Source organism: Mizuhopecten yessoensis, unplaced genomic scaffold (genome assembly GCF_002113885.1).
Source record: "Mizuhopecten yessoensis strain PY_sf001 unplaced genomic scaffold, ASM211388v2 scaffold11069, whole genome shotgun sequence".
Classification (NCBI taxonomy): Eukaryota; Metazoa; Mollusca; class Bivalvia; order Pectinida; family Pectinidae; genus Mizuhopecten; species Mizuhopecten yessoensis.
In genome coordinates this window covers 50798-75836 of record NW_018408864.1, presented here as the reverse complement: position 1 = coordinate 75836, position 25039 = coordinate 50798, and the positions used below count along the sequence as shown (strand labels likewise).

General features: G+C 36.4%; 1 protein-coding gene across 1 annotated transcript; it reads right to left on the bottom strand.

Moving 5' to 3' along the window:
- Positions 1-3089: 3089 nt before the first annotated feature.
- LOC110465310 (sulfotransferase family cytosolic 1B member 1-like) lies at positions 3090-12865 on the bottom strand. Its single transcript, XM_021521032.1, has 6 exons — positions 12772-12865; positions 7092-7267; positions 6158-6472; positions 4947-5050; positions 4452-4626; positions 3090-3547 (listed from the first exon to the last, which is right to left on the bottom strand). Exons 2-6 carry the CDS (start codon positions 7261-7263, stop codon positions 3435-3437), a joined length of 879 nt encoding a protein of 292 aa, XP_021376707.1. The 5' UTR covers positions 7264-7267; positions 12772-12865; the 3' UTR covers positions 3090-3434.
- Between the last annotated feature and the right edge of the window lie 12174 nt (positions 12866-25039).

The window sequence follows — 25039 nt, the reverse complement described above, 5'->3', positions numbered from 1 at the left end:
TGCTCCCTCACTTGGACGGCTAATTTGTTTCGAACACAAACAGGAATTGTTCCAACAACTATTTAATGAGCTTTCAAAGACGTCTGTTTCCTTTGTAAAGCAGAGTGAAAAAACATTTATTATTTTCCAATGTTTGTGTTCCAAACAAACCTATTCTTTATTGTATTATATACACTGAAAGGATAAGGAAACGCAGGGTAAACATTTGCGGTGAGTTAATGTTATGTACTTGAATGTTATATACATTATTTTTAAGTACCAAAAACCATCTTAAATTAACAAATGACCAAACTTTCATACGAACTTATCATTATTATTCTTTACATGCTTTTTTTTTGCATTTTAACACTTTCGCTGTGTGGCATGGTACACATAACACGGGCGGGTAGCTTTAGACAGCAGTAATCAAGACACTTGTCTGACCGGTTTTTATAGTTTTAGTCCAAGCAGTTAAATAATTGTTGCATATTTTGTTACCCTGCTGGGGTTTTTTTTTTTATCCTTTCAGTATATATTATCAACGGAGGTCCCTAGCATTCCTTCCTTATACATAAGGATAAAGAAACGCATTCTATGCTATTATATGTTAATAATTTCGTCGAAATAAATTGACATGGACAACTGTCCACACAATACCAAGGAGGCTGTCTCACGCGTCAATAGACATAGTCTGACCTACCCTTGGACGTAACATGTGCTTTAAAGTGGCATGCGCAACTTATTCTTGTTTTTATCTACTTTAGTACCAAGAATGGAAAGTGCTTGAATTGGGTTCGGTTGTAGGAGGTAGTTCAAACAAAAGAAAACAGGTATGATAATATAAACTTTATTTAATTTACAACAATTTTGATTTAAGTTTTACAACTTATATTAATTACTCTTGTTGGCACCGATGGAAGCCTAACTCTTATAGAATTATAATTCATTTCTCCCAAAGAAGTTTTGTTAGTATATTTTATTCAGATGAAAACGGACGTATCTTTCAAACAATTTCCTTTGCAATTTGGAAGACACTAAACAAAAATCAGTAAAAACAAAATCATTAATTACTGAATGTCTTGAACAAAATTTTGTACCCATGCATCTTTGAATAAATCATGTTTCAAGGAATGAAGCTCTAAAGCACAGTACTGCGATTCATTTTTATCGGAAAAGCGGCGACCAAGCTTTTCACAGAAACTCCTGCGGACAGAAGAAAAGAGTCTGTAATCTTTAGAAGTATCGTGTTTTCTTTTTGTTATTTTCTTGATACTGTTGGTCCTTTGTTGGAAGTGAAGATCACAGAAACGAGTTTGTCTTCCATTAATATTCTCTGCAAAGTGTCTAATGAAGATAGCCATGTAATTGTAGACAGTGGGTTTGGATACATTTTGAGGAAATATTGTGAATCTTTTTATGCCAACATTTTTAAATCCCGGCCAAAGCCAACACGATGCCAATCATGGAAGTTCTGATAGATGCATAACACAGATCGACATGATGGGAAGTGGAGAGTTGTCATTCCAGCTTCTAACAATCTAAATTATTTAAAACTGAACTTTCCTCCAACTATTTCCCATTCAGGATAACAAAAGTACGTACAGTAAATAATTATAATACAGAAATTAAAAATAATTGTTTATGCCAAAATAATGTCATAAAAAGCAAATCAAGCGTGGGCCAATTCCCCTTAGCATGCACCATTTCCTTGTGTTGGGCATCACCAAATCAGCATACAGTGATTATGTGTTAAACCATACAAATCAGAATAGAGTGATTATGTGTTAAACCATACAAATCAGAATAGAGTGATTATGTGTTAAACCATACAAATCAGAATAGAGTGACTATGTGTTCAACCCTACAAATCAGAATAGAGTGAATATGTGTTAAACCATACAAATCAGAATAGAGTGAATATGTGTTCAACCATACAAATCAGAGTAGAGTGACCATGTGTTAAACCATACAAATCAGAATAGAGTGACTATGTGTTAAACCATACAAATCAGAATAGAGTGACCATGTGTTAAACCATAAAAATCAGAATAGAGTGACTATGTGTTAAACCTAACAAATCAGAATAGAGTGACTATGTGTTAAACCATACAAATCAGAATAGAGTGACTATGAGTTCAACCATACAAATCAGAATAGGGTGACCATGTGTTAAACCATAAAAATCAGAATAGAGTGACTATGTTTTAAACCTAACAAATCAGAATAGAGTGACTATGTGTTAAACCATACAAATCAGAATAGAGTGACTATGTGTTAAACCATACAAATCAGAATAGAGTGACCATGTGTTAAACCATAAAAATCAGAATAGAGTGACTATGTGTTAAACCTAACAAATCAGAATAGAGTGACTATGTGTTAAACCATAAAAATCAGAATAGAGTGACTATGTGTTTAATCTAACAAATCATAATAGAGTGACTATGTGTTAAACCATAAAAAATCAGAATAGAGTGACTATGTGTTAAACCATAAAAATCAGAATAGAGTGACTGTGTTTAACCTAACAAATCAGAATAGAGTGACCATGTGTTAAACCATAAAAATCAGAATAGAGTGACCATGTGTTAAACCCTACAAATCAGAATAGAGTGACTATGTGTTAAACCATACAAATCAGAATAGGGTGACTATGTGTTAAACCATCAAAATCAGAATAGAGTGACTATGTGTTAAACCATACAAATCAGAATAGAGTGACTATGTGTTAAACCATAAAAATCAGAATAGAGTGACTATGTGTTTAACCTAACAAATCAGAATAGAGTGACCATGTGTTAAACCATCAAAATCAGAATAGAGTGACCATGTGTTAACCCCTACAAATCAGAATAGAGGGACTATGTGTTTAACCTAACAAATCAGCATAGAGTGACCATGTGTTAAACCCTACAAATAAGAATAGAGTGACTATGTGTTAAACTCTACAAATCAGAATAGAGTTACTATGTGTTAAACCATACAAAGCAGAATAGAGTGACTATGAGTTCAACCATACAAATCAGAATATGTTGACTATGTGTTAAACCATACAAATCAGAATAGAGTGACCATGTGTTAAACCATCAAAATCAGAATAGAGTGACTATGTGTTAAAACATAACCGACACTGAAAACAAGTAACCCATAGATGGATACAGCAACATGACTGCAAATTTCATAAAATAGATTGAAGTCTATCCGGTTGCACGCTCTGGCTATGTAGCTTCTTGGTCACCAGAGCACCATAAATAACGATATGGTTCTTCCCTCTTGAAAAGTGAAGGTAATCAATGTATAATACATCACCTTAAATCAACTAGTGATTCGGATCATTTAAGGCCCCGAGTTATATACACTGGAATTCCTTACATGACGTCACTCACTTCCAACTCATACAAGATGCTTCCGATTAAGTATTTTATATGAATTCAATGTTAAATTTGATAAATGTATCAAAGTGTGTATTCGAATTTAAGTTTCGAATCCTTCATTTCTTTCTTGTAGATTTCATCAAACGTTTCATTTTGAGCAACCGTAAACCAGTTCTTCCAGTCTCCAACCTGACCTGGAAAGATGAACGTTCGATTATAGCTCAGCAAACAAGCAAAATATTTTCTTGTGTCATTAGTTTAAGTAAAAATATGCTATTTAGTTAAATCATGTAGGTTGTTGTTTCAGTTGGGACTACTGCGGAGGTATAACATAAAAAATGTAGAATACACCAAAAGTTTAAAATAATGTAAGTGTTATGTTATCTTCTGATACATTTCACAAATACGCTACGGTTAACTTACTTAAATCTTAACGTAATTTTTAGTATATTTGAAAATTTGAATAAGGTATGATAATATTTTTGAAAATATTTAAGAGGGTGAAAAGTTTTCGAGAATGCAATACTTTTTTTATAAGACATTGAAGCTGAACCTCGAGGATGACCTTGGCCATTATTTATTTGCGCTGCTTTTCGACCTTGACCTCGAGCTATGCTTTATATTAGCTAAGACTTTTGGATTCTCTGATGTAGTGTTAAAAAGTTGAAAGTACCAAAGTACTGAAATTTGAACTCTAAATCTATAAAACTTGGAACAAATATTAACAAAGGAAAGATTTACAAGGAGATATTTGACAACTACAAGAATTAGACCAGCCGTTTCTTGTGATATTGATCTTCAATAGCGCTGAAACTTAGCATTTGACCTTGACCTGTAGAAGTTCTGAACCTTAGCCTTTGACATTGACCTGTAAAAGTTCTGAACCTGAGGTGGGTGACCTTTACCTTCTTTCCCAGCCTAGTTCTTTATATAGAGTTTGGTGTGATGAACCTTTCCTAGGCCTGTGATAATCCTTGCATCTTCTAGTTGTACAGATTCTAATAAATTTTTAAGGTTGTCAGAGCAGTTGTCCCAGACATTATCTGCATATTCAAGTATTGGACGGATAAATGTTGTACATATTTTGCATAGTATTACCTTTCCTACATATAGGAGACGTGCTATCTTTAGTGAGTGATTTCCAGGGGGCGCCAAATGTTCCACTACTCCTCATCTTCTTGAAGTCACATTTCTCCACAATCTTTTCAAATAATTCTTCATTTTCCTCGACCCCAAGAAATTTGGCGATCTTCCTTATGTTTGTTAACAAGTTCTGTTAGATACAAATATTATATGAAAGGACTTGAAATGATGCATTCACAATCTCTTCAGCTAAAAATGACTTATATTTTTCATTTATCTTTATATTTATATTATGCAACGCATTCAAATAGTAAAGGCCAATTAAAATGGTAACAGATTGAGACCTGAAATGACTTTTTAAATTTTTTAAAGAAAACAAAAAATATCAATGTCTTTGTCAATGGTGAGGAGTATAATTATTCAAGTTATTGAAATATCCAGGAACAGTATTCATTTCTATCAAGTTAACATCGATGAATGAAGTCGTGAAGAAAAAAAACCTGTAAATACCCTTTTCATATCTTCATATTCCAAATACAATATCGACAAGTTCGGATGTTCCTGCAGAACTGCCTCCCATTGCCTTGTGTGGTGAAACCAAGACCCGTAAGGAACTGAAAACGGGAGTTCTAGATAACTATCATCACCGTAAATCATACCATGCCTTTCTTATATATCTTGCTACTGTATGTGGAATTCAACCATGACATAGGCCTATATCCATAAAGCCATCGTTTGCTCATGCAAATCATGGAATGTGCTCAAACCATATTTCTTACCCAATTTTCAATTTCTTGTGACGAGATCAACAGTTAGCTATTATCACAGGAATGGAACCTGGCTACAAGATTAGGCTAAGCAACTGCAGAATTTGAAATAATATGCATTTTAATATAATTGATCAAGTACTGTACATACGATGTTACATTCATAACTGAAGACCATGTTGCATCAATAAATTGATAGAATATTATTGCCAGTAGTACAATGTTTAAGGAAATATAATTTGATTAAACCATATCCTTATATATTTTTATGATCTACGAACGAGTGAAATAGCTTCTGGGTTTTCATAAGATCAAAGGAAATATTAGATTTTCTTTTGACAGCGTGTTTGAGATTGTGACTTAAAGGAAACAAAGTCTGCATATACATGAACAGTCAAACCTTCTGAAGAGACCACCAATATACAGACCGTATGCGTTAGGAGACTACTTCGACATCTCCCCACTGCACTTATTTTCATTATCAAAAAGACCGCCTACGATAAAAGAACACACAATGAACTTTCCAAATGTGTCTCCTTATAATGCTTTGACTGTACAGAAAACGGCAAGAGAATACCGAAATGTCAACAAACCATACTTTGAACTCCAAAACGTCAAAACTAGGGCAACATCTCAACAAAGGAAAGATAATAATAATACAAACTGTATGTATTTTTACAACAATTATGAAACAAGTGATTTCAACGAATATTTTAAAATCACTCGTGTTGGCTCAGATGTTAGCGCGGAGCTACTTGAAATAGTAGAATAAGATAAAGTGTTCCAGAAGGGTACACTTCTTCTTCTTCTTCTTCTTCGACAACAACAGCATTGCAAATCTAGGTCAAATTCAAGTATGTCACGTCCCCAAGAGCGACGATTTGTAAGTTCTGAGTATCGTTCGATCTCATTGAGGGATGCATAAAATGAGGTTAATTTACGAATGGTACTGACCTTGACCGCTTGTAAATAGAGGCAGAAATCCTTCAAATGTACCACTGTAACCTGTAGAATCCCCCAGTTTTCTCATGTGACTGTAGAACGACACAGCACTATCCTTCATGTTTCTTGTGATGTATATGACACGGCATTTCTTGCTGCTGAGTTCAGTTGGAAAATGCTTAAATAAAAAATGGCTGGTTATGATTCTTGGAGATTTTATGTCCTCGAAGTCTGTCTCCCATGTATTTCCTGAGGTAGCATATGACGTCAAATAATCCATCGATCCCGTAAGTAGTGAGTTTGTAATCTCGTATATCCAGTGTTTACCTTGAAAAGAATCATATTTATAACAAACCAAAAAATGTACTGCAGAATCAACGCATGAAGATGCAATTGGAAATCTAAGCTGACATGGCAACAAAATTAAGCACAACAAAGGAGACACCAAAAGCAAAAGTACCCGGAAGGATAAGCGTTATTACAAAGTACATTTGGTATGTATCGTACATCCTGTGTTGACCTTAAAAGGAATCATATAAAAATATTTGGTATGCATTGTCAAATCTAGGAAATCAATATTTATCAAATCAATATGATTTTATGGTAACCACAAGCTGTGATAATATTTAAGAGTGTACATCATGTATAACAAAATAGAAATAGTAACACACGAATATCAATCTCTGAGGATTGGTAATATGTTTTGTATGTGTATTGTGTTTTATATTAAATTGACATCAACAATACAACAATAACAACAACAACAACAACAACAACAACAATCAGCAGAATCAACGATTACCAAATACGATGTCTTAACTAAAATTTGAAATACATCTTTGCGCGTGACTTTTCATGGAATATATAAAGTTTTCTCACACAAAGTGACTTAGATAAATATATTGAAAGCTGTTCAGGTAGTTATAATCAATTATGGTGACTCTACCTGCTTTGGGATAAGATGCTATGAAGACATCATCATCTCGGACTTGAAGGTATTTGAACCTGTTCACTGTTGTCTTCAAGTCTGTTTTAGAGAATGATGGGAACTGTATGCCCTCACATAAGTACATGTCGAACGATGCGCCATCTTTGTCTGAAACTGTCACCGTCTCCATGGTCCTGTCAAGTAGTTGACATTATAAGTTAAAAACAGAATATTCCAATATGAAAAGACCACTTAGATGAATTATAATATTAATATATATTATTGTTTTTTTTTGGCAGGAAAAAGTACACGTAAAACACTGGCACGTTAAACACTAGCACGCAAAGTCAATACAAAATGTTAACACAAGAACTAATGAAACAGCGGAACGAATATAATACACACTATAAACCCTATGTAAAACCAGAGGCACCACATGTGGCGCCCATCATGATACCCTACTTAATTCATGAATGTTCGTTATTCACCCAAGGTCTGAGACGCCATGAGCGTGTCTTAAAGTTTGAAATCCAGTAATGATAACGGCCATAACCAGCGTTGATTGAAGAACATCTGATTGAATAGCCTGTCGACATAATGTATCAGTCAAAAGGACTCAATAAATAGAAAAAAATCTTGATAGAGATTCAGTCCCTGAAGCAGTGGATCAATTTGGATGCGAGTTTGATGCTACTTCGGAAATGAAAGGTAAATATCGTGAGTAACTCAAACTACGTCCAGAAAAATATTAAATGCAACCAAAACATTCAAAACTGGAGTTTGCGTTTACAACTTTACATTTCAATGCCAACCTACGATATTTACACAGTAAGCTGCGTCTAAGGACTCGTTTTGATAGCAAGTGGCTGAAACCACAGACGACAAACTGGTTTATGATTGACACAACTCCAACAACCCAGGAAGATATTAGCCAGGTGCCATAGGACTAGAAGAATAATGTCTAGGCTCAGCTGTGAGTCTGCGGCAGCCATCATTTTACTAGCTCGAAGTGGAGAGCTACTTAATTTCAAGGTTCTACATCTTCTAGACACAACACGAGTGACAAGAGATAAAGATTGGTTTGAAGTTTATTCCGGTAATCTCAAGTGTTAGGCTCGGTCTCTGTCGTTTGTGGCTTAGTGTAGTCCGTCTCTGTCGTCTGTAGCTAAGTGTAGTCTCTAACCGTCTCTAGTCCTTGCTCTTCCCGTATATTGTATCATCTCTCGCCGTCCCTTGCCCTTCTGCTATTATATCCTTTCTAGGTTATATTTATACCCATACCCAAATCATCCCTGTTACTAGGATGCCTCCAGCCATTATCTATCACAAGGTCCATAAACCCATCATAACTGATTGTTACGGACGTAACTAGTCAGTTGAGGCCTAGGATCATCAGATGCATCCATAAACCCATCAAAATCACGCCTAGCTGGTCAGTGGGAACGTAAACACGTCTGACTAATAGTCCTGGATTCAATTAGCTATGTCCTATACGTGACCATCTACGCCTATACGACTACAGCCTCATAAACTAGCTCAGTTACGAATCCGTTGGTCAAAACTCTCTGGCCTGTCCTTTCTCGGGCTATTTATAATCAATTACGCAACGTCGTAACACCGACTGTGTTACATTCGTCCCCTTTTTCCATAAGAAATTTGATTGTATAATCAAAGTTCTTTTAAGTAGGAATTAAATATTCTATCGACCATTTTTTTAAGTACCCGCCACCCCATTCCCCTCACCAGTCCTCACATACTCAATGCTATATATTCAATGTCACCCAACATCTTACTTCTTCTTTGACATTTCATTAACATCTTATACTGTCCCCTAAGTGACAATAGGATATTTCGTCATGTTCTATTTTCAAGTCGGAAATAAAAGTCTAGTAGTGGGTACATGTAATCATTAACAACATTTCAACACATTCAAATTATTACAACAATTGTGTTTCCACTTATAATATATACACACAAATTAATTCTGTGATATCATTAAAAGAATTATCAATAAATGATAGCATTATAATAAAAGGATCCATACGATTATAGGAATATATACAAGTCAGCTGGCCATCTGCCAAAATAAGTTCACATAACAATGTTCATTATATTAGCAGTGCACACACGTAGATAATATCCCTGAAATAAGATAATGGAATAAAAAAAAAATCGCGATTGTCATATTTGTACACACATATAATTAACAAAGTTCGTCATCATGGAATTGTGGTTTCCGGGTCCTTCGTAGGAAATCACCTCCGACACACGTGCATGGTTCTCGAATATTTTTTACACAGTTTTTACAATATAATTTCTTAGGAAAATCAGCCTCACTGTCTATGCGGAAAGTGGGTTCCAGAATCTCTTCCTTAAGTTGAAGTCCACTCCCGATAGCTGCATATCAATGTTCCTCGTTCTGCTGCTAAATATGAAAGTTAGTCTCGGATTCGTATCCGTTTGTTGTAGACCAACCCCCAGTATTTCTCTGTTATTTTGTCTTTGTATGAAAACGACACAATGTTCATCATCACATATTATTTTGTTACGAGCCTGGTTGTTTTCATGACAACAACACAGAGTTCATAAACCTGATCACTTGTGGAAAGTGGATTCCGAAATCTGCCATCCTCATGTCCTCCCTTTCCAGCCAGCGACACCATTTCGAAGTGTGGTTCGGTGATTGGCTTACCTGACCTTTTTCGCTCTCTCATGACTAGTCGATCCTTACATACCCTTCCCAACCCGCATTTCCTATAAAGCTATCTAGTCAGTATGACAGTCCCTAATCCTACTAATCCCATGCCTGTTATACCCCATACAGGGAAACTAGTATCATCGGCTACAGCCCTGAGAGATTGTAATTCGTTTATCAGTTGAGCCATCGGAATTTCTTTGATTGCTTTAAGTTTTTGAGGACGTTTGGTTTGCGTGAAATCTGGTAACACCTGATTTTAGACACATTAGTGATCATAAGTAGATTCTCCCAATCCCCTATAGCCTTGAATGTACTTTTTGGTTCATAGAAAGGTAAGAAACTAAGCCTGTCATTAGTTGCCGAACAAGTTGGACCAAATTTCATAATCCCTATGGGAGGTTTGGTATGGTTTGAGTGGATACTTTTTATATCCGCTATTTAGCAAACCCATCATAACTAATTGTTACGGACGTAAATAGTCAGTTAAGGCCTAGGATCATCAGATGCATCCATAAACCCAGCAAAAACATGCCTAGCTGGCAGTTGGAACGTAAACACGTCTGACTAATAGTCCTGGATTCAATTAGCTTTGTCCTATACCTGACCATCTACGCCTATACGACTACAGCCTCATTAACTAGCTCAGCTACGAATCCGTTGGTCAAAACTCTCTGGCCTGTCCTTTCTCGGGCTTTTTATAATCAATAACGCAACGTCGTAACATCGACTGTGTTACAAATGTGAAGCTGCAGTAATTGAATGTCGAAATAGTTTACATTAATTAGAACGAACTGTAACACACGTTCATATATAGCAACGATTTCTTACCTCATCGTCTTATATTTAGTCCAACGTCTGTCTCAAAGTGAAGTTAATAAATAACACGAATTCTAACGCCCTTTTTTATAATATTTAATAATAAACCATTTCGTGTGCATTTATTACAATGAACTGTAACACACATCGATGTATAGGAACGATATCTTACCTCATCGCCTTATATATAGTCCAACGACTGTCCCAAAGTTTTCTTATTGAGTATAAAGCCGACAGTCGGATGTTTTAATTATAATGTGAATTAAATTGAATGCGAATTTATTACTCCTAACTTGTAACAATAGTATTAATATATACAAATCGTTTGTTAAGTCACTTAGGTACATCATATTCAATAGTAGTCATAGGCTAATGATATGACGTCGACAACGGTGAGTTATGTCAGGTATTTAAAACAAATGTAATAGTAAAATCAAGAGGAGTTCCGAACAAACATCATGAGGCATATAAGCTTACAATTATTTACTTGAAAAAAAAGAAAAGTCCCATTTGGGACTATTGTTTGATATTACCGATCTTGCTAGACTTCCAGTCGCTGGGTACGTTATATTCCACGCACCCCGCGACTGAAAGTCTATCAAGATCAATATTAAAGGGGCATCACGGTGAAGTAACTTTTTTTTGTGTCTTTGTTTCAAATACTACATAAACATATCAAGTGAGACTCTTTATGGAAAACAACGATCGGATTTGGCTGAACTAGATTCATAAAAATGATTAAACCTAAGATAGTCATCGGTATTTCTACCTGTCTGACCAACGTTTTGTTCAGGTATTTCCCTCTACTAGCGCATGCGCATAGCACACCATTTCTTTGTAAGCGAAAGAAAAGACTAAAGAAAGTGAAACACGTTCCATATCTGACACATATTCTACATGTACACGAAGTGGTATTGCCATACAGTTTATTGTTTGTGATGGCTAATATGACTTACTAATTATAAGTGTTAGCGTATGGTGACAGTGAAAGTGGGAGAGAGAGTATACATAAATGTATAGGCATGGTCTAGAAAAAAACAATTGGCCAAAGACATTGAGTTGTACAATGTAATAAAAAAATCACAAACGTTTCTCTTTTTTTGTACGCGTGAAGTTTGTCATTGCATATATGCACTTCATGAAAACATTTGAAAAAGGATATTCGTCTCGTCAATATTCCTTTTTACAGAAAGGTTTGTCCCATGGTTGAGAGAAGGTGTTTAGCCACGTACCATCTGTATCGGTCACATTCCGGTAATAAATTCAATATATATTTACATATATTTACTTTATGTTTATGCCTATTATCATTGTTGACATTTAATTGTAAATGTATGACGGGAGAAGGCTGTGATGAATTGTAAAAACTTGTACCCCATCCCTCGTTCAATTTTATTGGCAACAAATATGTTTAAAGCTAAGTGTGCAATTAACTTCTGATGATGAATAATTACTGTTCAATAAGTTTTAATACGGACTTAGAAATCATATTACTTGGTTTCATAGTGCGGTAAGAAGTTACAGTTGCCTGACGGCCCCTCTCTGGGGGCCCTTTGGAAACCATTTCATCTTGCTCAGACAACTTGTGTTTACTGTCTAGTCAGGTGACGTTATCGGGGCTATTTTTAGCAGGGCTTTCCCGAACAATTCAAGTGGTCAAACTGGACATTTGGAATGGACTATGACTATGGGTTAGCGAGGTAACATAAGTGGAAGTGCATACAATACATAAAAATATGGCTCTTCACGTGATGTCCCTTTAATAGTAGTTGCGTGCCCCTGTACACCGCGTGAGTGATAACAACATGTCAGTATGACCTACAATGACTGATTAAAGTTCCTGTCTCTCGTAGAGAGGCCGGGTGATCACCAGCCCCTAGAGTTTATATGGATCCGATCGGGTATATATATACATCAAATCGAATCAGTCTATCGCAGTATATTTAATACCAATCTATAATAATTGAATTATTAATGATGTTTCAATGAAAACGTGCATGTACACGTAACGATTTCTTCACTCCTTGTGCTTCTGAACATCGGATATTGACATAATTCACATGTACACGTAACCTTGTGAATTATGTCAATATCCGATGTTCAGAAGCACCACGAATTAAGAAATCGTTTCGAGAGCGAAATCAACCGTGGGTATCCGACGATGCCCAGGTATGGAAAACTTACCAGATGAAATCCGGAGGCTTGAACAAGCTTGGAGTTATTTTTAAGTGTAGCACATATGTGGAATGTGTGCAAGGTGGTTATGTGACGTTGCAATGTCTGCACGTGACCGCTTACTTTTTTAGTGTGCGCACTGATCCATATTTAAAGGCTTTTGTTATTTCCCCTTTAGCCGATGGTCTTTAGCAACATGCACTATAGCCTCGTCTGTAAATACACACATTATATAAACTTATGGGTGTATTTACAGACGAGGCTAGTACCTGTGATCGAAAAACTGTTATATAAACTCTCTATATATAGTTACTTGAAATATGTGGGGTTAGGGGGTTTGACCTGTCCTGCAACGGTGCCGGAAAAAAATCAGTTACAGTTTAACCTATGATATTATAAATGATATTTTTTTTATCTGCATACAGATAATATGAGTAATGCATAGCACTGCCATATGAACGTCACGATATTCACATCACGTAAAGAGCCATATTTTTAATGAATGTATGTATTTTATGCAATTCCACTTATGTTGCCTCGCTATCCCCATATTCATAGTCCGTTCCAAATGTCCAGTTTGACCACTTGATTTGTTCGGGAAAGCCCTGCTAAAAATAGCACCTATAACGTCACCTGACTAGGCAGTAAACACGTTACCAAAGAGGCCCCCAGAGAGGGGCGTCAGGCAACTGCAACTTCTTACCGCACTATGAAACCAAGTAATATGATTTCTAAGTCCGTATTAAGACTTATTGAACAGTAGTTATTCATCATCAGAAGTTAATTGCACACTTGCCAATATTCAGAATTTAACTTTACTTAGCTTAAACATATTTGTTGCCAATAAAATTGAACAAGGGATGGGGCACACGTTTTTACAATTCATCACAGCCTTCTCCCGTCATGCATTATACAATTAAATGTCAACAATGATAATATGCATAAACATAAAGTATATATATATAAATATATATTGAATTTAGTACCGGAATGTGACATCTGTACGGGGCTTAACACATTTCTTCAACCATTGAACAAACCTTTCTGTAAAAGGGAATATTCACGAGACGAATATCCCTTTTCAAATGTTTTCATAAAGTGCATATATGCAATGACAAACTACACGCGTATAAGAAAGAGAAACGTTTGTGATTTTTTTTATTTCATTGAACAACTCAATATCTTCGACCATTTTTTTTTAATATATTCCAATATGTATACTCTCTTTCCCACTTTCACTGTCTCCATACGCTAACACTTAGCAAGTCATATGAGCCATCACACACACTAAACTGTATGGCAAAACCATTAAGTGTACATGTAGAATATGTGTCAGATATGGGACGTGTTGATATACTTGATAATTATATTTTTTCAATACTTTTCATAGATTAAAGCATTCTTGTCAATGGACGCTTTTTTATGTTGAGCCAACCTTTCTTTAATCATTTCATTTTTGTCCGAAACAGAAGCCGTAGTTATCGGCATCATGCGTCATTTTTACAACGTAAACAAAAGTTCCGATTCTATCTGAAGTAGGAAATTAAATATTAATAGAGAAAATGTTGTTACATGATCATACATTCTAAGTCAACATCATATGAAAACATGAATTGTTGAACTATTACGATTTAAAAAGAAATGTTACGCGATCCTATTTACTAGAAGTAGGTTCTCCTTCCTCAGTTATTCATTCTGGCCCGTCATTTTGACATTTCTAATCTAGCTGCGATAATTTAGCTTTCTGACGACGAGATATTTTTTTTATATATATTGCGTCGTTGCGCCAGAGGAAGCCGGGTATTCTGTAACACAACACAAGTTGATGGTTGGCTAGAAGTTTATTAATCTCGAGCGTTGGGATCGGTCTCTGTCGTTGGTATTAAACGTCCCTAGCACTTCTAGTCTCTTCTCTTCCCGTCCCTAGCTTGTCTAGCTTGTCTAGCTTGTCTCAAGCTCGTCTTCCTTATCTCCTTTCTAAGTTATATTTATAACCGATTATAATCTATTGGTACGTGCATAGGTGGTCATTTGTGACTTTAAGATTATATCTATGTACTTCTGGATTCTATACTAAATATTAATGACATAACAGATAATATAAAAGGTCTATCAAAACTTTTTGCTGATGACACCTCTCTTTTGTATTCGGATAAATCACCACAAGAAATTGAACAAAAAAATATTAATGATCTCGTAAATATACATGTTGGCAGATAAGTGGCTTGTCAAATTCAATCCTGCAAAAACAGAGGCTTTACTTATTTCTAATATTGATCTTGATCACCTCATTGAAATTAACTTTAATAATGTAAGTAGTGAATTTGTTGAAAACCATAAACATCTGGGAGTATTCATCAATGCTAACTGTAAATTGACCTATCACAGTGATAATATATGTAAAAAAGTAGTTAAACAATTAAGTGTCCTCCGTAAATTGAAATATACCCTGAACCGACGTACACTGAATAAAATATATAGAACATTTATACTTCCTATTCTAGAATATTGTTGTGAACTTTGGGATGGTTGTTCTATTACTGATTCAGACAAATTAGAAAAATTACAACTTGAAGCTGGACGTATTGTCACTGGTTTACCGTCGTTTACTAGTAGACAATCTATATACAATGAAACTGGATGGGATTCTCTAGCCAATCGGAGATCCCGTCGAAAACTTCAATTATTTTTTTAAATCCACAATAATATAGCTCCTAACTATCTCAACACTCTACTCCCTTCCCTTGTCGATAACTCTCACTATAATCTTCGAAACGTTGAAAACTACAACCTACCTAACAACAGACTTGAATTATCTAACGTATCCTTTTTTCCTTCTACTGTTATACTGTGGAACCAGTTACCTACTAGTTTACGACGTAGTGCCACGTTCTCATCATTTAGAAACGCCATTCAAGACGTAAACTTGCCGCTTGTACCAAACCCCTTTTTCTATGGTGATAAGAAAAATAATATTTTGCATACAAAATTAAGAAACCGTTCTAGTACTTTGAAAAGTGACCTGTTTCGTGTTAACCTTATTGATTACCAACGTTGTATATGTGGCTTCCCTATTGAAGACACACACCATTTCTTTTTTACCTGTGATAAATATAACGAACAAAGAATTAAGCTTTATCGTGAACTGAATGAATACATGCAGCCTCTTTATTTAAATCTACTTTTATTTGGAGATACATCTCTTTCGGAACAGGAAAACATAACGATATTCATGCATACTCAGCAATACATTCGTGACTCTAACAGATTCTAGTACCCTCCCCCCTGTCCCCTGTCTCTCCCTCTCTCTCAATTGAACCATAATATTCACTCTCTCTAAGAGGCAGATACTATATGTCATACATTAATAATGATGAGGAGGTATGTATTATAATTACAGACTATTATCCCCCTCTGCCCCCTCTCCCTTCCCCCTCTCCCTTTTCTCTCTCTGTCTCTCTCTTATAATTTCAATTTATAAATTAAAGCATTTAAAAATGAAATCGTGTATACATGTATATTAATTCTGCCATCTTGTTGTACTATTGTAAATATATGCTTGTAATTTGCTAGGAAAGGGCTTAATATAAGTTTGATAACATGTGCCCAATCCATTTGCTTGGCAATAAAATATGTTTAAACTAAACCGATATACGTAACCTATTACACAACGTCGTAACATTGATTGTGTTACAATTCATATTAGTACTAATTTAAATCTTGTATGTAAAAACAAACAAAAAATCGTTTAATTCACCAATATAATTAAATCATACCATTTTACTTAACCCGGTAATATTATAAATTATGTAAATCTAAAAGCGCACGTATCTCATTTGACCCCGATCACGAGTATCGACAGAGACGCTATCACAACAGTTAACCCTTGGAGGGCCTCATGACAAAATCAAACTAACCAGTCACTTATCCCTTCCTTTCGCATAAACCACTGTATAATTATAGAAAAACAAAGTAAACTCTCTCCGATACATGTCCATTGACATATTAAACTAAGTTCATCTGTGTTCAAACTCAGACAAAGATACTAGCGAGGTTAATAGTTTTAGATAGTTATTCATAACATAAACAGCGCTAGCATTTCTGTCGATTCCATTTCAGCTTAATCGGCTATCCGTAAGAATACATGCACCGTACTAACTGCTAGGCAGTTATTTTCTCCTTTGAATACTTCCCACCTGTAATAATGATTCCGTAACGTACTCCTTGCGCTATCTTTTGACCATTTGGCATTTTTTCGCTTCGTAGCTGACACGGTACAACACTTTTCTTTGGCTTACTTCACACGGCCAGTCATATTGTTTACAAAGAAATGGTGTGCCATGCGCATGCGCTAGTAGAGGGAAATCGATTTAATCATCTTTATGAATCTATTTCAGCCAAATCCGATCGTTATTTTCCATAAGGAGTCTCACTTGATATGTTTATGTAGTATTTGAAAAAAAAAAAAAAAAAAAAAAAGTTACTTCAGCGTGAAGCCCGTTTAAGATCCGTTAAGATTTGAAGAAAATGAAAACACATTGTATTACAACAAAGAAAACGGAAACAGTCATATATACCGTACGTGTTACGAGGTTAGTACTAAGTTTAATCCCCGGCCTCCTCTGACGATGCACTATAAAGAAAGTGTCTCGTCGTCAGAGTTTACAGCTTGACTGTGTCCAAGTTTCGTTATCAAAAAGCCACGCTAAAATCTAGCAGAATCCCGTATTAAAGTCTTATTAAGGTAAAAATTGTCGTACGTGTATGTATAACCAATAGAATCTAGAATGAAGGAAACATTATGCAGTCAATTTACTGGTTCTGAAATGTTTCCATTCAAGTTATGACGCTAGTTTCATTCTTTTTGTATTGCGCTAGTTACTTTAGCAACGCTCTGCCAGCAGCTTCTTTCTAAAGTGAAAAAAATATTGTATTATAGTACACCTCGTGTTTTCATATAAAGTCGTTATCCAGTGCCTGATACTTGGCCAAAAATTGAAAAAAATGGTATCACATTGTCTAGAAAATTCCGTGACAAAGAATCAAGATTAATTTTATTTTCGAAATCAGTCAATACTAATAACCCATGAATATCCCTACTCTTTGTATAATTCATAATTATATATCAATCGTTTATTTTCTCTTCTTCACATGCCTTTAAGTTAACCTGTTTGTGAAACTATAAAATGTAACACTTTGGGATACATGAAATTAGCCTAACGTCAGCGCAGGCAAATTCGCCATGCACCCAAAATTCGTCACACTGTGACGAAAATGCCATATGACGTCATAATACATAAGATGTGACGTAAATAACGTCACCATATAGTTTTCAACACAGTTAATAAAGCCTTCAAATATTTTGAAAAGAAGAGGTAGAAGAAAAGAAAAGTTATGTTATTAATCAAAAACAGAAATGAAATATCGTCAACTAAACTCATTAATCTGAGCCCTATTGGTTGTTGTTAAGTGTAAAAATTGCAGTTAAAGGTCGACTGAGCCGTCAATGCAAGTGAATTATTTTTCCACATGTGTACTTTGGTACATACAATGAACTGACGATCCAATGCTGGTTTATGGAAGTAGATGTATTTTACATGTATGAAACAGTCCCTGTCAGTCCCTGTCAGTCCCTGTCAGTCCCTCTATCAGTCTACAGGTATGAAGCAGACCCTGTCAGTCCCTCTAGCAGCCTACAGGTATGAAGCAGTCCCTGTCAGTCCCTCTATCAGTCTACAGGTCTAAAACAGTCCCTGTCAGTCCCTATCGGTTAGGAGTATATATATATCGTGAGTGAGGAGAATTTTCGACACATTCAATGGCACAAGCACAAATAGATCAGATCAAGAAAGAAGACATCAGTATAACAGACATTTCACCTAACAGAGTCGTCTGCCGTCCCAGTCTTACACAGGAAGTCATTATCAGAAAATTTAAAGGTGAGCTAGAATTTGTCTTGTGGATGAAGGAAAGAAAACGAGAATATTGGGAGAATTTTTAAAGAAACTTTTAACTCTATCGGAAAGTTTGTGGTGTATCTGTGTATTTATAGAACGTTAACGTTTTAATGGATAACGTCACAGATAGCGTTTGCGGCAGAACGTCTTATGATACGGCTATAATACGTCCACATCATCCATCATTGATCAAATGTTGTAACCATGTGGACACATTTGCTAATTGGCCAAAACATCACCATCAATCTCCATATCGACTCGCCAGTAACGGATTTTTCTATACCGGTATCGAAGATCGCGTTTCGTGTTTCATGTGTGGTATCACCCTGAAAAAATGGAACTATTTTGACGACATCAAAACAGAGCATGTGAGATGGTCAAAAGACTGTCTGTTTCAACAGATGATGTTCATCATTTAAATATTTAGAGTTACGTTATCATATCAATACATACATGTATTATAATGGAATTAAACACAGACTTGTTAGATAAAATGCTGCAGAACTATTTGATCCGAAAAACTGAAGAAAAGGCCTATCGGAGACTACTGAAAAATATGCTGTGTCTCTCATGTGCATACATTATAAAACCTAAAATAACATGAATGTCTGATGTATTCCGATGCTGTTGTTATGGACTTGCATTTTGACGAAGCATTGGCCGTTGCAAATCATTTGGAAGTGGAAAAGACTTTGCGGGTTTGCCATTCAATCTTGTATAATTTCAGACACATTACAACGTTTGATGCAAGACGAAAGTTTAAGAGACAAGAACTACGTGAAACAAAGGTATAGCGAAAAGATAAAGAAATACGTAGAGAAAATCGGTGAAGTTCAAACATATTTATTCATCCGACTAATAGATAGGAGACGTAAAATATAATATGAGCGGTGATCAGTATATGGAAATTGACGTTGATTGTGATCAGCTTTCCGTAACCGTTGAAGAATACGAGAGACGTCGTAGATACATTTGTCCTATCTGTGTATGTTATTGTGAAAACTCCTCTGACAGAGGTGAGAAACGACTAGTGAACACATATTGAAAGAGCATCCGAAAGATACTTGGATGTAATGGTGATCTTACGGTAGACAAACAATAAAGTAACACTATAGGAAAGAATATTAGCAACGTATCTATTCATTCGACTTATAGATGAACGCTGGTACCAATCGCCCAGTTCACCTACACATGACGAGCTGTACCGATCGGTGGTTAACATTTGCTCAGTGGAGATGTAAACTTAGTCAGAGTCCTTATCAGTTAGCCTGTGACGGGTATTTTTACGAGAGTATCAGCGATTACGTGACTTGTTACAAGTGTGGGAAAACATTGAAATATTGGAACCATAAAAACCTTTCTATAGAATGCATCACTCAGCATTGTGTTTTACCCTATCCACATAGTAATAACATCAAGATACCACCATGGGAATGAATGCTACTTTAGATGCGCCGGAGGTCGTCAGTATGGACAACTTATTGAAATTGATGTATGCAAACCACGTCAGAGAAATCATAAGTGAAAGACAATGTGATGTAAAGATAGCCTTTATTCATGTAGATGACATCAGAGTGATTCGTGACTATATTCGAGAGACAGTTCGTTTTAAAGTTCAGAGAGGAGTTAGAAACGCTTTCATATCACAATTATGTAATGCCGAATGGAGAGCGAATGAACTCAAAACAGAAAAATGGAGAGAGAAAGTCTGTAAAATAGTCACATCCATGAATCGTGTAGAACACTGGTTTCATAAAACATCACAATAAAAGACTACATATAACTATATTGTCTGTATTATCATTGAATATGTTGACCGAGGAAGAGAGACGACTTATAGATAAGGTGTATTACAATTTCGAGAACGGAGGTAGTTTTATGAGTCCAACGAAAGTTCATCAAGTTTTGAAATCCCAAGGATTCACTTCACCAGGTCTATATAAGATTAGAAGATATATTCAAAGCTTGGACGATTATAGCTTACAAAAACCAGTCAAGCGTTCGTTCAAGAGAGCACGAGTGGAAGTCTCCGGTTCTTACGAGGAATTTCAAGCCGATCTCGCAGACGTGTCGAACCTCTCTAAACGGAATGTCAGTATTCGGTTCCTTCTCGTCGTCATAGATGTATCCAGCCGCTTCTTATGGGTGGAACCTACAACGACGAAAACGACAAAAGACCTGTTAGATGCGTTTAGAAAGATCGTCAGACATGCAAAAAAAAAAAAAAAACGTTTGTATACCGACGCGAATTTACCGGGAACGTGATGAAACGATATTGTGAAGACAATGACATTAAGTACGTTACTAGTCGCAATGAACAGAAAGCGTCCATGGTCGAGCGTGTCATAAGAACGCTAAAGACTACGATGTATAGGTATTTCACGAAGTACAGAACTTACGTATATGCAGACAAATTGCAAGATTTTGTCAAGAGCTACAATGCTACACCTCACAGATCGTTAAATGGTACCGCTCCCAAAAATGTTAACAAAACCAACGAAGCCGATCTCTTCGCCTATATGTATCTCAGAAAGAAACAGAAAATACTTAGAAAAAGGAAAACAACCGTTACAGTAAAACAGAAACAAAACTTCATGTTTAAGATTGAAAGCCTAGTGAGAATCTCACACTTAAAACAACCCTTTAAACGAGCTTATCAACAACAATGGTCTTCAGAAATATTCAAAGTCAACAAGCGCTTCTTACGTCAAGGTATACCACAGTATCAATTGATAGACTTTTTGAATGAGCCAATCACGGGGAACTTTTATCAATCTGAACTACAGAGAGTGGACAAGGACGAAAACGCATTATGGTATATCGAAGAAAAATTAAAAAAGCGTAAGAGAGTCGGTCAAATCGAATGGTTCGTTAAATTCGAAGGTTGGCCGTCTAAATATAACCAGTGGATAGCAGAGAAAGGCATCAGAGATGTAAGCAAAGCCTAAGATGTCACATTACGTAGTCATTCACAGTGATGGAAGTAAGAATTACTTTCCTCAAAACAAACCTTACCAATTCGGTGCGCACTTCCAAACACCGCTAAATCTATATGAAACTTGGAAAGTGGCCTTAGTCGACATTACGTTAACTACGAGTGGTACGAAGACGAGACATAACTGTTTATTTTTCGCTTGAAGCTAATACCTACAATGATAGACGGCTGCAGAGTAACACATCGAGAGTGTGTGGACAATATTGTTTGTACTACCTATTGAATCGTTGCAGAGGGGTACCAATGGAATCCATCATAAGACCGTTTGGGAATAACTTAGAAGCAAATGATAAATATGTAAACGAATTCATTCAGAATTCATTTCCTTACTGTTTTAACTATACACGTATTAATCAAACATGTTGTATCGAACTGTAAATAGTCTATAAAAGTATACAGGAAATATTAGGAATGTATAAAAAAAAAAAGGTTGTAGAAAAAATAAATCTTGTAAATAGCAAAGTTTCGTGTTTGTGTCTTCATTTTACAATTAACGATGGCGTGGTATACCAGAGAGAGAGTCTCATCAAGTTCCAATCCCCATGTAGAATCATGGTGTGCGGTGCTTCTGGTTCTGGAAAAACATTCCTAATCAAAAAAATATTGGAGAACGCTAATGATATGTTTAGCGAATCCCCTAAAAAGATCATTCTATGTTACGACACGTGGCAGCCTACATTTGACGAGTTAAGACGAAACTTGAAGGAAATCACGTTCCATCAAGGTTTGCCAAACGAAGATCAGTTTAACGAATGGGGGGATATAGAAGGTCATAAACTACTGGTGATAGACGACTGTATGGCAGAGGGAGTGGACAGCCCACATCTAATGAAAATGTTTTGTGTGAAATCTCATCATCAAAACTTTACCGTCATGTTTTTAGTACAGAACGTATTCCAGAAAGGAAAAGCCATGCGTACATTGAGTCTAAATACGCAATATTTCGTTCTGTTTAGAAACTATAGAGATCAATCGCAAGTAGAAGCATTTGGACGACAGATATTTCCCAGACAGAACGCTTACTTTAGAGAAGTATACCAGTTGGCAACATCAAACAGATTCGGTTATTTATTAATCGATGTTTCACCGTCGAATCCGGACATAAATATCATAGGTCTACGCTCCGAAGTACCACCACTCCGTACCAGGATCTTGCCGGGAGAGGACACGGTATTGTATTTTCCTAAACAACAATGAAGAGTTTAGTAGAATTATGGTTGATAGCATCGAGCGAACAGAAGAAAGGCATCTTGTAAACGTTAACAGATAGACAACTCAAGTTTCTAATGGAAATAATTCATAACATTGCAGTAGATAACATCAACATTTCTGATGAGGATAAAAAGAATATAGCTAAACACAAAGTGATCATACGTAAAGTATTAACGAAAGGAATCAGTAGACGTCAGAGAAGACGCAGACTACTTGTAGTGAGTCACATATTACCCGTATTCTTCAGAAATTATTTGACATGGCTAGAGCAATGATATTGATATCAAAGACAAAATATGACGAAATCATTAGACATGAAGAGCCCGACGATTCATCAAGCATCCCACCGGATGCTAATATTAACTCTAATAAGTCGGAAGACGACGTCATCCCATCTAATGAAATGAAAATCGATAAGTCTAGCATGGAATCAACCGATCACAAACATGATCAACCTATTGAAAAACCACGCAATGACAAAGAGCAGACTACATCACTCAGACGGAGCATGCGTAGAAAAGTAAAGAGTCAACGAGGTGGAAAACGTTTTATGAAGACCAGGCCTCTACAATTTGAGGCATTTAAGGCATAAAACCTATACATTTGAATGAAAGTGGGCACATAAGGGATGAAACACTCGAACGAGAAACATGGCAGCACGATATTTCGATGATTTACTTAAGTCAATGTCTAATGGAGACGAGAATGCCATAGAAACTGTGAGAAAGTTGAAAAGGGCATTAGATGCGGTGGATTTATCTTAACGAAATAACGTACCTCAAGATAGTAATGGACAGAAGGTTTTCACTTGTGACGTATGTAAGAAGTCATTTTCTACGGAATCCAAACTAAAAAAGCACGCGAAGAGTCATTATCAGCAGTTAAGCTGTAATGTATGTGAGAAGGTGTTTAACAATGCAAGTAACCTGAAAAAACACGTAATCTCACACAAAAAGGATAGTCACAAATGCCACATATGTAATAAGACGTTCGGAAGGAAATATACTATGAAAGCACATGTAACAAAATATCATGGATTAACACAGACTGGAGGAGAAAGAGATATTCGATCATACCTACCTGAACCCTCAAGAACTCCACCATCAATGCGAGATCAATCGCCACTGCCGGGACCTTCCAGTATGCAATCGCCACTGCCTGGACCTTCCGATGTTCAATCGCCACTGCCGGGGCCTTCAGATGCTCAATCGCCGCTGTCGGAGCCTTCCGATGCTCAATCACCGCTGCCGGAGCCTTCAGATGCTCAATCGCCGCTGCCGCTGCCGCTGCGGGGCCTTCTGATGATCAGTCACCGCTGCCGGGACCTTCCGATGTTCAGTCACCGCTGCCGGGACCTTCCGATGTTCAGTCACCGCTGCCGAGACCTTCCGATGCTCAGTCACCGCTGCCGAGACCTTCCGATGCTCAGTCGCCGCTGCCGGGATCATCTGTACAAGAAGGACATACTTTTTCAGACGATGTGAGTTTGGGAGGGAATGCAAACGTTAGAAACATATTTCCAAATTTTGAGGACAATAGTGACATACTCACCTTTTTTGCTAATTCAAAAGCGGAAGTGATGGAACATGTCAAAAATCTGTGTGAAAGTTTAAACGGGATAAAATGGTACTTCAACATTCGTATATCATTGGAAAAGGAAGATCGAGAAGGTAATGTAGTACAGACCACACCGCATTTCTTAAGTAGAAATTATATATTAATGCCAAATGAATCGGGTCTAGAACACGATATCAATGCAGCGTATCAGAAAATATTTGCCTCGTTTGAGGAATTCGTTAGGCAAGGGTTTGCATGGGTACTCAAGAAAATCATCAAGTTTGAAATACACATTGCAAACTACTCACCTTTGAATGGTTCTTCTTACATACCGACTCCACTCACTTTTCGTAGGAACCATTTGATCAATGTCCTTAATTATGACGATAAGTGCTTCCTATGGTCAGTTTTAGCGTCTCTCCATCCGGTCGATGCCCTACCCGAACGCGTTTCTCATTACGAGAAGTACGAATACGAATTAGATATGACAGGTAACATGTTTCCCGTCTCCATCTCCCAAATCGACAAATTCAAAAGACAGAACGGTATAGCAGTG